The sequence below is a fragment of the Tetrahymena thermophila genome, assembly GCF_000189635.1.
Source record: "Tetrahymena thermophila SB210 genomic scaffold scf_8254360, whole genome shotgun sequence".
NCBI classification, from domain to species: domain Eukaryota; phylum Ciliophora; class Oligohymenophorea; order Hymenostomatida; family Tetrahymenidae; genus Tetrahymena; species Tetrahymena thermophila.
This window is the reverse complement of record NW_002476144.1, coordinates 46,125-60,344: the sequence shown is the minus strand read 5'-3', so window position 1 is coordinate 60,344 and position 14,220 is coordinate 46,125. Positions and strand designations below refer to the sequence as shown.

The 14,220-nt window shown below is 22.8% G+C and overlaps 4 protein-coding genes across 4 annotated transcripts; 3 read left to right on the top strand and 1 right to left on the bottom strand. All coding sequences in view use genetic code 6, as the record gives it.

The window, feature by feature from the left end:
- Positions 1–1,986: 1,986 nt before the first annotated feature.
- TTHERM_01164150 (sulfite exporter TauE/SafE) lies at positions 1,987–3,736 on the top strand. The gene has a single exon (XM_001030058.2). It carries the CDS (start codon positions 2,056–2,058, stop codon positions 3,592–3,594), a length of 1,539 nt encoding a protein of 512 aa, XP_001030058.2. The 5' UTR covers positions 1,987–2,055; the 3' UTR covers positions 3,595–3,736.
- Positions 3,737–4,903: 1,167 nt separating this feature from the next.
- Positions 4,904–10,079, top strand: TTHERM_01164140 (hypothetical protein; the record flags this gene model as incomplete). Its single annotated transcript, XM_001030057.1, has 14 exons — positions 4,904–5,299; positions 5,415–5,547; positions 5,612–5,676; positions 5,766–5,952; positions 6,011–6,291; positions 6,341–6,491; positions 6,557–7,354; positions 7,413–7,814; positions 7,882–8,381; positions 8,444–8,722; positions 8,781–9,335; positions 9,394–9,496; positions 9,547–9,617; positions 9,675–10,079. 14 exons carry the CDS (start codon positions 4,904–4,906, stop codon positions 10,077–10,079), a joined length of 4,326 nt encoding a protein of 1,441 aa, XP_001030057.1.
- Positions 10,080–11,275: 1,196 nt separating this feature from the next.
- On the bottom strand, positions 11,276–12,699 carry TTHERM_01164130 (MORN repeat protein; the record flags this gene model as incomplete). Its single annotated transcript, XM_001030056.2, has 3 exons — positions 11,276–11,555; positions 11,680–11,949; positions 12,128–12,699. The coding sequence occupies 3 exons, from the start codon at positions 12,697–12,699 to the stop codon at positions 11,276–11,278; spliced, it is 1,122 nt and encodes a 373-aa protein (XP_001030056.2).
- Positions 12,700–13,558: 859 nt separating this feature from the next.
- TTHERM_01164120 (hypothetical protein) lies at positions 13,559–13,780 on the top strand (the record flags this gene model as incomplete). Its single annotated transcript, XM_001030055.1, has 1 exon — positions 13,559–13,780. One exon carries the CDS (start codon positions 13,559–13,561, stop codon positions 13,778–13,780), a length of 222 nt encoding a protein of 73 aa, XP_001030055.1.
- Positions 13,781–14,220: the final 440 nt, after the last annotated feature.

Genomic DNA, 14,220 nt, shown 5'->3' with positions numbered 1-14,220 from the left:
ATTTTATGTCGATTATAAAGAAAATCTATAATATCTTTCAATCTATCTCTTTTCCACTCTTATTTTGATGATTGAAACAAAAAAAATAAAAAAGCGATTTCACAATATTTAATAAATCACAAATTAATCAATTTGTTTCTTTTCTATTTTCATTAATTCTTTCATTACCCTCTCGCTTATTCTTGCTTTATTTTATTTTTGATAACAAACTTAAGTGGCTGAAACCCTCATTCATTATTATCCTTAACATTATTTTGTTTTTCTGTGTGTCTTAACTAGATAAAGAGTTGATTATTTATTTAAATAGTCTTCATCCATTTCTCTTTTTTTATACTTCTCAAAACATGAGCTGATTCATATTAGATTTACATTATCATTTAACAAATCTGAGATAATATTTTTATATTTAAAATAAAAATAAATTAATTATTATTTTTTTAAAATGAATTTAACTTTTTTTTAAAAAAAATATATTTAGATATCATCTAAATTTTTAATTATTCAATTATCAACTCCAGATCACTAAATTAATATTTTTAGTTAAATAGTAAAGGAATAAAGAAAATCATCAATATTTGAGATAATTTGATTTCTAAATCAATTTAGGTATTTATATTTTTTATTAATTTATAATTTTTTAGCCCATAAAAATTATTAATATTTCATAAATAATATCAATCAAGCCTGTTAAAATTATTTGAATTTAATATTTTTAATTTAAAAATTTATCCTGAATTTTTTTTTTTTTTTGATATTTTCACTAACCTTATACAAAAATTTAGCACATTACATCAGCTTTTAGAAAGTAAATTAAATTAATAGGTTTTGAAAAACTATTTTTGAAAAAAAAAATTTATATACGATGAATTTCTATGTTTTAAAAATATATCTCAATTTATTTTTATTGAAGATAGATCAAATATACATTTATAAATCTAAATTTTTATAATTCCTTAAATATTAATTTTAGCAATTAATATATTTTAAATTTTATTTAATTCATCAAAATACACATAAAATAGCAGTTACAAATTAATAATATTATTTATTATATTTTAAGTAAGTTTGGTAAGATATTAACAATTTTATTAATTAATATTTCAAATCATAAATAAAAAAAAGTTGTAAGCCAAATTTAGAATTGAAAAATCCGAATTTAAATTAAAAAATGTAAGATATTTAACTTATTTTTGAATGTTCTTCACTATTTAAATACATTTTTATTGAAGGAATCAATTTATCTATTAAGTTCAATTACAAAATAAATTAAAGCAATGTATATATATCAAAACTATATGCTCATTTAATAGAAACATAGGAAATGTATTTGCAGATTTAACCTTAGTTAAATTAATTTTTATTAGGTGAAGACTTAATTATAAATGTAGAAATATATAAATAAATAAAGAAATGTAATTTATTATGGTTTATTATTGTATTGATTATTCTTTCAATTAAAAAATTTCACATGAAAACTATCAAAATAATAAGTCTCGCTATGTTAGGCTTTATTTTTTGCAATTACTTTTTAAAAAAATCTTTTTTTGATTAAAATGCAAGTAAGTAAATCAGTCTTTTTAGTATTTTTATATTTTTAGTATGTGAAAAAGTTGAAAAAATAAAATTAGATTAGTTAATAACATTTCATTTAGATAATTTTGAAATTTTGTAAAGCTAAAAATACTGTATTTTGAGTTAATAGCTTGTATCTTTCATTCTACATAAAATGGTAAATTTCTAATGATTTTTCGTTTTGGTTACTTTTATTTTTTTACTATTGTATGCATTAATATTATTGTACAATAGCTAATACAAATTAATTATCTGTGTAAAGTATTGTTTGGTTCTCTTAATTTATTCTAGATATATTTTTTTGCGTCTTATGGTTTAGATTATTTAATCCTGGTTGCGCGAATAAATTATTCCTTAAAAAAAAAAGAAATTTAAGTATATTAAATAGATAGTTAGCTGATAATCTATATTTTATTTTAATAAATTAAATTAACTTCAGGGATTATTCTTTAGAAAATATCTAAAAGTGGAAACAATAAAATAATGAAATTATCAATTTTATATAAAAAGATGTCAATTAAAAAGATTATTTTGTTAATGCTTTTATTAGCAATAATAAAATGTGATGATACCATAGTTCAAAGCATTTAATCAAAGGATTAGCAAAATGAAAATTCACCATCAGCCTCTAATTCTACTAATTAAAGCCCTTCTTAAAATGACAAAACAATACTTCAATAAACAGAAAATTAAGAAAGTGATTCAGATGACACATAGTTAACAAGTTAAGAAAACGAATTGGAACATTAGTGTGAAGCAGATTCTGATTGTGGATATATGCAAGTCTGTAATTAGCATTTTTAGTGCTAGAGAAAGAATTTATTCCCAATGACTTTAACTGAATTGTTAGGTAGTGTGGTTATTCTCGTAGTTGTCGGAATAGGTTAAGCTGCTGGTATTGGTGGTGGTTTAATTGTAGTACCAGTTTTAATGTCTTTCTTTGGATATGAAACTAAAAAAAGCATTGCCCTTGTTTTTATCACAATTTTCAGTGCTTCTCTTGGTAATCTAATGTCCTTTATGAAATAAAAATCTAAAGATGGAGGCCCTGTAATTGATTATAGAATAGTTGTCCTATCTTTACCAACTATTATGGTTGGATCAATTTATGGTGTTGCTTTAAATAAGTTTATACCTTAGATTGTTCTTGCTTTTGCTTTGGCATTCTTTATTCTTCAAAGTCTTACCAAAACATACAAATCCTACAAGCGTGAAAAGGCTAAAGAAGTACAAGAAAATTAAAATAATAATAAATCTGACCAATCCTCTCCTCTTTATGAATTAAAATAACCCAATGAAAATGGTTTACCACCAATTTCTTAATCATCTAAAAAAGAGCAATATCCCAAAAGTTTGCTTTCAAAAATATTCTGTATTACGTTAGGTTTTGCAGTTTTCTCTCTTTTGAGAGGTGGTTCTAAATTTGATTCATTGCTCGGTATACCTCCTTGCGGCTTTTTGTATCAAATTTCTAACTTGGCTTCAGCATACGTGGCATATTTGTTAGTGAAAGGAATTATTGCAGGTTTAGTTATTTAAAATAAAATAGAAGAAAAATTAGTGGTAAATACTTCTTCTGATGATACTTAGCTTACTGCATAAGAAATGTAAGGATTTGCAGTGACTGCCTTTTTAGCTGGTTTAATAGGTTCTACTTTTGGTTTAGGAGGTGGTATGGTATTAGTACCAAAATGGTTAGAGTAAGGTATTCCTTCATATAAAACCACTCCTTGCTCTATAAGTCTTTTGTTCTTAACTGCTTTTAACAGTGCTATATAATTTGCATTGGGTGGTGTCTATGAAACAGAAGAAATTATCTACTTTAGTGTAATTGCTCTGCTTAGCTCCTTTATTGTTTCATCATCTATTTAATAATATGTAAAGAAGACTAACCAAGCTTCACTATTAATATTAATTATTATTGGTTTTATGATTATTGCCTTCTGCCTATTTGGTACTATGAATGTGTAAAAGGCAATGGTTGACTTGCCTTCTCTTTTTGACTTTGGACAATTTTGCTGATTTTAATTTAAAATAAATTCTTTAAAAACTTTATTCCTAAAATCTATTTTTATTTTTTCTGTAAATTTATATAACGAATAAAAATAAATAACGTATTTTTGTATTCTTATCTCTTAAAAAATAAAAAATGATAACCAATTAATTCATCAAAATATATAATTTTTATTATAAGTAATTTATTAAATAAAAGCAGATAAAAAAGCAATAAAATATAATCACAAATCTTTTTAAAATAAGTTAACATCAATTATTAATATTGAAATTTATAGACCTAAATAATAATGATAATAGGAAAATTTTACTATCTTTTTTAAATTAAAAATTAAAGAATATAAAAATATTATTAAAAAAATAAATATCATAAATGAAAATAATTTTTATTTAAGCTCTTTTTTAATTAAATTAAATTATTTAAAAATTTATTTGTAATTAACAAATTAAAATAATTTTATGAGTTTAAATAAAATATTAAGCTTTTTTAAAAATAAAATTAATTGATATTTTGAGTGATTTATGTAAATATTAGAGTTTATATTTAAATTACAAGAAATTTGTAAAAATTAAATAATTTTACAATTAGAAAACAAATAACAAATTGAAAATAAATAGGGATAAAAATGGATATAAAATTATTTTTTTTGTAGCTTTTTATTATAAATCTATGAAATATTAAATAGTAACAATTTTGAGTGCTACAATATTAAAAATTCATAAAGATTTTTCTTGTAACTCTTTTATTGAATATAATAACCTTTTTTAAACTAGTTTTTATAAAAAACACATAAAAAACCAATCCAAATATCAAAAAAAAAATCATTTGTTTGCAATATTTTTAAATTATTTGTGTTCAGATTATTTTTCAATTTTAAATTTTTGTGAGGAATTAAAAACAATCAATCGCAAATTTGATTTAGAAGTAGTTATCTATTTATATGTTTATTAATTAATTCATGTATTGATGAAGAAGATTTCAAATATTATAAGACTGAATATACTTCCAACTTAATTAAAATTTAAAGGCCAATCAATATCTTATTGTAAATTAGAGATCACAAAATAAAAAAAATAAAAAGGATCTTTAGATAGTTAATTGATAAATTCAAAAAATAAAAGAAACAAAGAAGAAATTAAATTTATAATCAAATAAATATTAATACATTGGTGATTTCTTTAAATATTAAGCAAAGCAATATAAACAAACAATTATATAGCACCATTAAAAATCAATACTTTTTGTAATAGTATTTTTATACGAAGCAAATTAGCATCACATAATATTAGAATTAATAAGCTTTTAAATCAATTAAGTATGGATCCTTAACAAAAATTCTTGCTTCTCAAAAAGAAATTAGATTCTTTGAACTACTGCTATCCTTTCACTATTGAAAGTGCTGCTATGGTTGAAAGGCTTCTTAATGAGAATCTAAAAATTTCAGAGATGTATTAAAATGTTAAAAAGCAAAATAATGAAGCTCTTAAGAACATTGCTAAAGCAGAGTAGTCTTTAGAGCCTCTTAAAAAGGAAAATGCTAAATTAATTAAGGAGAATAATGATCTTCATTATGCTATGATAAAAGTAAAAGAAGATGCAGAACTTGCTAACAATAGATGGAAAACTACTTACAATTCATTGGAAGGCGAAAAAAACGATTTAAAATTCTTGGTTGATTAAAAGGAAGCTAGAATTAGAAAAGTTGAAGATGAAGTAAAGCATTTTTGACTTTCAAAAAACAATTTTTAAAAAAGCAATTTCTTGCAGAATTTTCAAATTTTTAACTGGATGGAAATCTGTTTTTTTAAATTTTATCTTTTTTATATAGAATTTAGCTCTTAAGACGAAACTTGACACTTTTATGAGTAAGGTTTATATACCTTCTACATAAGGAGGATTAGAAAATTTACCTCCCTCTTACATAAATGCCAACATTTCAGCTCCTACTAATATATCATTATGTAAATATGATTATTATCATCAATTAATAACTCCTTTGTTGATTGAATCTATTTTTTATATTAGCAAAAAAAGGAAACCAATTTGACTTAAATAAACCTCTAAATGAATTTAATGAGTACTAGAATAATGTAATTTATACAATTTATTTTTATTAAAACATTGAAATTTGAAAATCTCAACGAATTGTATTGATATAGAATTTATTAAAAAATTATAGAGAGAAGAGGAAATGAGAAATTGGGCTGATTAAATTAGAACTTAAGATGTTCGAATTGAAGAATTGCAAAGAGAATTGAGAGGACAAGAAGAAAAAAATGTACTTTTAAATGAAAAAATCAAACACATGCAAATATAAATCCAAAACAGAGAATCAGAGATTACTAGACTTTAGTCTAAGATTGACAGTAATTTTATAAATTTATCTTTTAGAATCATATTGAAATTATTCATATTTTTTAATAGTTGGTAGTCTTAATGTCGATAAGCTTTCAAAGGATTATCAAATTGAATAATAAGTTGAAAAGGTTGAAAGACTCAATCATTAGATTGATTTCTTAACAAAAGAAAATCACTAAATGGACACAGAATTGAAAAATCTCAAGTCTGACCTGAAGAGAATATAAATGATCAAAGAAGAAAACAGAAATCTTAGTGATAAGGTCTATGATTTAAATTAAAGCCTTGAGAGTGCTAGAAGGATAATTGAATCTCATGACGCAAAAAGAAAGCAAATTGAAGATCTAGTAAAATAAAATTTTAATGTGTTTATAATCTAATTTTTTTTTTAAATAGTACAAGAATTAACTTTAAAAGCTTGAAGAAAAGTTAAAGAACAACGATGCTAGCAAGGAAGAGTTTGATAATTAATATAAAGATTTAGAAGACGAAATCAAGAGACTGTAATAAGAAAATGAGTAACTTAAGCAAGAAGCTTCTAGAGCAGGTGATTTATTGATTATTTTGAAAGCATTAATCTATAAAAGTTAATTAAACTTATTTAAAATATAGATTAAGTAGTGAATGCATATTAAAGTGATAAAAGAGTATTCAGCTAGGCAGTTGAGAGTGTAAGAGCTGAAAAAGAGCAAGCCCTTAGTAAAATGGAGAAGTATGTTAAGGAACTTGAAGAGAAATAAGTTTAACTTTAAGATTATGAAGATGAAAAAGCTATTCTACATAGCAAGATTTCTCAACTCTAGAGAGAAATTGATTTAACAAATGCTAATTAAGATCGTCTAAGTTCTGAAAACAGATTGCTCAATGATGAAATTTTGAGATTAAAGGCCAATATTCGCAGTCTTGAGTAAGACAATTTAGATTTAAATGACAAATATAAAGATGCTAAATTAGAGGGTGAGCGTATTTTGAAGTAAAAGGATTTCCTTCAAGATTAAATTGAAAGAGCTAAAACAGATACTTATAAATTTAAGAGTGATGTAGACACTTAGAGCATAGCAAGAGAAAGATTAGAAAAGCTCTACGAGAATTTGCAAAAAGAAAATTCCATTTTGAAAAAAGATATTGGAAATTTGGAGCAAATGAATTAACAATCAAAGAGCTTGATCTTAGAAGCAGAAGAAAAGCAAAGAGAATAATTTACTTAAATCAGAATACTTTAAGACTAAGTTAAAGAATTAGAAAGATAAAATAAATTAAGTAATGATGTAATTGATTAAAAGTCTAAAGAAATTCGCTAAATAGAATCTGCAAGAGCAGAAACAGAAAGAGAAAATCTGCAGTTAACAGCAATTAAAAGAAAATATGACGATATTGTTGACAAATAAAAGAGATAATTAGAATAAATTAGTAATTTTATAAAGTTTAATTATTGATTTTATTTTAACTATTTTATTTTTAAATTTAGCTGATTTAGAGGATAAGAGACTCAAGGTTATTAGAGAAGCAGACTAGCTTAAATTTGATATTATGGATAAGGAGGAAAGTATCAAAAAGCTCTAAGACTAACTCAGGATTGAAAGAGATGAGAGAGTTAGATTAGCTCAAGAACTCCAATCAATCTCTTAAGAAACAGATTCTATAAATTAAACTATCTAAAAATCAAAGGAAAAAGAAACTGAATATTCTTATATCGCTTTAGAATTAGAGAAAACAAGAGAGAGGGAAAGAAAATAAATTATTGAGATAGAGGCCCTATAGACTGAAGTCAGAAAAATGGAATAACTTATTTCACAAGGCACCCGCTAAGTTGAGAATTTAAATAATTAAAAAGAAGAATATTTAAAAGAAATTAAGGAGTTAAGAAAAGGTAATTAAAGCTTTAATTTTAACAATTTATTAAGTTTTTCTTATTTATTTATGTTCTTTTCTTTTAGAAATGTTAAATACAAAGAGCGACAAAGAAAACGGTTTTACAAAATCTATCTAACTCTAAGAGAAAATCAACACTTAAGAACTATTAGTACAAGATCTTAAGGACAGCTTGTCAAAAGAAGAAAGAAAAGTTAAAAATCTTGAAAATGAAATTAAAATTTTAACTAATGAAAATACAGAATAAAGACAGAGAATTTATGAAATTGAAACAAATAACAAATAATTAAAAACTATTGCTGAAGGTTTGGAAAGAGCAAAGGAAGAACTCTTAGAGAGATTGTAAAACAGAAACAGTGAACGTGTTGAAGAAGAAGGTGAAAAAATAAAATTACAAAAGGAAATATAATCTCTTGGAAAGTAGCTTAATGAAGTTAATTAAGAACTTAAATAGGCCTAAGATTCAATAGTTACCATTGATTAAGAAAGAGATGAAATACAAGAATAGCTTGATAAGAAAATCTTAGAAAACGAAAAGATTAAGCAGGTTTTAGAACAATATGAAGTAATCAATTATTTGATTGATTAATACAAGTTTTATTTATTTATTTATTTTTTTAATTTAAGAACGACCTCGAAAAATTGAGAGATAAGAGAAATGAATTGAGCAGCAAATCTGATCAAAGTGTTCAAAGAGTTATTTAACTTGAAGCTACTATTAAGGATTAAAATAAGAAAATATAATAACTCCTCCTAGAAGTTGATAACTGTAAGTATACTTTAACTGTCAAGGACAAGGAATTACAAGATTTAGCTAATGACTTAAATGTTGTAACAAGAGAAAATTAAAATCTTACAGGTGAACTCGTCAAGATAGCTGGTGAAAGAGATGATATTAGACATCAAGTATTTTATTAGATGAGATTTATTTGTGATTTTAATGTTTATTTGTTTAAATTAAAAGTTGAATAATGTAATGATTGAAGAAAAGAAATAAAAACAAGGACTAAGAGCTGTTGAAATGGAAAAATCAGATCTTCTTACATAATATAAATAAGTTTGTATTGATAATGAAAGACTTGAAAGACAGTCACAAGATTTAATTATTGAAAATTAAAATTTGTTTAGAAAAGCTTAAGATTTAGAAAAAGAGTTGGCTTTGTTGCAAGGCCACCTTGGACACCATGAAGGAAAATAAGGCTAAATGATAAATGATCTTAAGAATATGGAAAGATAAATCACATTCTTAAACTAAAAACTTGAATAAGCTGATTAGCACATAAGAGATATTATTCAAGAAAAGGAGAATATCCATCGTTAATACGATAGCATGATGAGAGTTTCTCAAGGGCTTGAAGGAAATAGGGATGAAATGCAAAGATAACTTATGACTCTAGAAAATGAAAAAATTTAATTAGTTGAAAATCTTAATATGTTGAAACGTGAATGTGAGGCTAAGGCTTCTGAGTTAGATTACCATAGAAATAGAGTCTCCCAACTTGAAGAAATTTTGTTAAGAGTATGAAAATAGATAAATTTGATAAAATTTATTTTAATTATTTTTTTTATATTGATAGGAACGTTAAGCTTAACACAGATAATCTCTTGAAGTCCAAAGTATAATTTAAGAAAGAGATCAGATTTCAAGATAGCTTGATGAGATGAAATAGCAAAATTTAAGTAAATAAAAAAATTAATTATGAAAGAATTTTAATTCATGTTTTTTATAGATTTATAAGGATATCTTCAAGATAACGAAAGAAATAACAGCTTATACAACTCTGCATAGAAAGATCAAAAGGTAATTAATTAATTAAAAGCAAGACTTAGATATAATTTATTTCTTTATACTAATTAGATCGTTCCAGTCCTTGAAAAAAAAATTGATGACAAGAATCAACTTATCAAAACTTTAGAAAGCGAACAAATATAACTCAGATAAGAAAACAGTAAACTAAAATTAAATATGGTTTTATATTAAAAAGAAAAAGAAGATCTTGAAAAAAGACTTTACAACTTAAAAGATTCTCAAATGAGTGATACTATAAAAAGTTCTTATGAAAAAAATCCTCGTTAATAAGACAATGACTAATAAAATTAGTAAGGCTGGGAAAGAATATAGGCAGAAAGAAGAGAATTTTAAAAATCATTGAATGAAGCTAGTATGAGAAGCTATGCTCTCAATTAAAATGTAAAAAATTTAAAAAAAGAATATGACCAAGTTCTTCCTCCAAGCTCTACTAAATCTAAAAATAATAATTGATGTAAAGATTAATAAAGATTTAGATTGTAAATAAAAGAATTAATTCACTAAAAAATTTGAATTTATTGCTTGAAAATTTAAATTAAAAATTTTCACATATTTTGAATTATAAAAATATACATTATTATTATAATAAATTTTTAAATATAATCCTCAATATCAAAAATAAAAATTTTATGTTATTTTGTCAAGACATTAAAAATATATTCTAATCCTTTTTCAAATATTTTCTCATTTGATTTATTTTATTAAATTTTTTTGTAGGTAAATTAAATAAATATTTCAAAGTATATTTTTTTATTTGCTCCATTCATATTTCTATTTATTTATTAGTTAATATCATCTTTTATTTTAAAAATATTGGATAATTTTATGCTAATTGAATTTAAAATTATGTTTTTAATTTATTTGAGGATTATGAAAGAATGAATATAGATAATATTTAAGTTAATAATTTGATATTTTTCAATGAGAATAAAATACATTTTTTTTAAAAGACTAAAAAGATTTTACTTAACTGAAAGATTTTCATATCTTCATTAAAATATTTAAAAAATAATATATTTATGTTATTAGTTAATCCAAATAATTCTTTAAATTATGAACTAAATCATGAAAAAACTAATAAATTAATTAATAATTTGTTTTATAGATATATTTTTAAATAATTTAAATCAATAAAAAACAAAATATTTTTAAAAAAGAAATCAATAATTTTTTTTAAACTTAATAATTTTGTTATTTAGATAAAATTATTTAAAAAATAATTTATTTTTTGAGTTATAAAATAAATAAAAAATTAGTTTAATTATTAATAAACTACTGCATTAAATTATATAAAATAAGTAGGTATATTTACATTAAAAAGTATAATTTATTTAAAATTATATATATAGTTTGTATATTTTTCAAGGATTAGTTAATATTTCTAGATATGTAAATTCAATTGATTTATCTATTTTTGTATTAGTTGGTTAGTTACTTAGTTATTAGTTTATTTGTTTATGTTTGCCAGCCAGCATTTTATAAATATTAAATTAATTTTATGTGTAAGATTTCACATCAACTCTACTTATCTAAGATTATATTTATGTAAAAAGTAGAAAACTCTACTTTTTTTATTGATTACAAGTTATTGATTTTTTTTTTTGAAGCTAGAGTAGATATATTTATTTATTATATTCAGTAGAACTAAATCAAAAAACAGCTTCATTATCATCAACCCATTTTTCTCTCTTTCCTTCCACCCAAATGCCTTTTCTTTCTATCCCTTTTGAGTTAAGATATATACCTCTACCATGCTATTTACCATCTTTCCACTCTCCTTTATACTTTCTACCATCAGGCCATTCGAATTCACCATAGCCTTGCTTTTTATCTTCAAAATAGTAACCTTCATACTTTCTTCCATCACTCCAAGTAAATACACCCTTTCCATCCATTTTATTGTTCTTCCATTCGCCTACATATTTCCTTCTATGATATTATTGCAATAAATATAATTTTTAAACATAAATAAAGTGTTTTTTATGAAAATTAATAAAAATTAAAAACAGAAAAAAAATGCTATTAAAAGATAATATTTTTTTTGAAAAATTACTGGTCACTCCATGTATATGTGCCCAAACCTTCTATATTATTGTTTACGAACTCTCCTTCATATTTACTTCCATCATGCCATAAAAATGTACCTTTTCCATGCTTTTTACCCATGTCATATTGTCCCTCATATTTTGCATTATCTGGCCATATTTCAACACCAAATCCATGCTGCTTATCTTCATACCAATCTCCTTCATATTTGGCTCCATCCAAATGTATATATTTTCCTTTGCCGTGAGCTTTGTCATTTTTCCATGAGCCTTCATATCTATTTTAATAAATAAGTCATTAAAATATACCAATGTTACTTCTCGTGAATATAACATAATATAAACTAAAGTGAAAGAATATAATTTATTTATTTAATATATTTCAATCTTATTCTCTTTTAAAAACATTTGTGCAAATTTTTTAAAGTTATAAGTAAAATTATTAAGAAAGTTTACACATCTCCATCTGCATGAATCAATCTACCTTATCCATTAGCAGTATTATTTTACCAATAACCTTCATAAATACTTCCATCGCTCCAAACTTGCCTGCCTTTCCCATGTCTTAACCCTACTTTCCAATAACCTGTATAAACAGATCCATTTTCAAACTGGTATGGACCTAATTTTATAGCCCCTTCTTCAATTCCTTATGACTTAATATATTAGTAATCTCCAAGAATTTATTAAGTCTTTTTAGCCTTTTCACTAATTTAATCAGGTTCTTAATCAATAGGTTTTGCTACTGATTATGAAGGATAGTGGCAAGCAACACTGCTTTGGAGGGTATCTGGATTATCTACACTTTTAAATTCTAGATTATTTTTTGTATTTGAACCTACATCAGTCTTTCTGCTAGATTCAATACCATCTTTTTTTGCAGAGTAAACATTATTTTGATTGTTTTTAGTAAATGTTGTATTTTCTCCATCTGCTTCATCCTATTAGATGTTTGGTGTATCTTCAGGTTTCTTGAGTTACAAATTACCTTGTTCACTACCTGGATTATTCGTGCAGCAGTTACCCATCTCTTTTTTAATTTTATGTTTAATTATAAATAATGCACCTATTAACTTTTATCAAAATAATGAAATGCTATTGCTTTTAATTTGTATTATTTATTACTTATATTAATAATATTTAGTGATTAATAAAGTGTTTATTATTTATTGAGTTTTGATTATTCACTTTATTACATAAAAATTTAATTTTATAACAAACTATTAAACAAAAATAGAATCATTCATTCTACTTTCTATCATAAGTGAGTCTAAGTTAAAATATCTGCTTTCTTTAATCAACTGAATTTATTCAATTATGTTAAATGCCATTTAAAATTTATGATTTAGAAATACTATTTATATTTACCAAATTCAATATATTTACTTTCTGCGTTTTAGTAAAAATTGCAAGAATATGAGAAAAGAACCTAAAGTAGATTTTATCGGTTAAAAATTACATTTCGAATTTTAAATCTAATAGCATAAACAAATACAAAAATTTACTACATTTTATGGAATTTCTCAAATAAATTTTTTCTCCATATAATATTTTTTAAACTGATAAAATAGATTATATAATGCTTAAAATAAAATATAAAATAAATTCTTTCCTATTTTAAAGTAAAAATGTTTGAGATAGACAGGAAAATAAGCAGGTAAACAAAAAGTTATTAATTAATTGAAAGAAAAAATCAAATTAGAAAATTAAATGCCTTCTTTTTTCAGATACAAAGTAATTTTATTTTTATTTTCATTTATTAATCTTAAAAAACTAAATTAAATTCATAATTAATTTTTGTAAAAAAAATTAAAAAACAAAAAATAACAAAAAAATATAGTCAAATTATTCTGTTTTAAAAGATAATTTTTAAAAGGAAAATAAAAAATGAGAAATTCCAATAGTACACCTTACGCGGTTTAAGTTTTTGACACCAATTTCTTTTAAAGCAGAAAATTTGAAATTTAACAACATTTCTAACTCTTAAGTTAAGTGGAAATATCAAAAAAACTATTAACACCCTCTTTTATTATTATTATTTTCTTCCTCTAACAATCATGCAATATTAAATACATTAAAAACTTAAAGCTGATGAGATAGATGAATTGAATGAGAGCTTTTTGAAGATTGAGCTACAGGCAATAAAAATAAGAGATATAATAAATATTTAAAGAAAAATAATAAAATATAAATAAAAATTATAAATTAAATTAAAATTTTTAAAAATATAACAAAAAGAAATAAAATTTAAAATATAAAATTAAATAAATAAATATTAAAAATATATAAAATTAAAATAAATTATAAATAGATATTTTTTCAAGACCTAAGAGAATCGAAATAATAGCAAATTTTAAAATAAAAAAAATTAAATTATTTTTATTCCAGTTAACTTCTGTTAACATAGATTTTTTAAAGTTCAATAAAAAGAAATCCTAAATTTTATTTTTTAATTAAGAATTATGAAATTATTTTTGATAGCTATTTATGTTTTGAACAGTTTGGTTTACAATCTTCATTATTTTTATTATTACTATTTTCAATTTTGA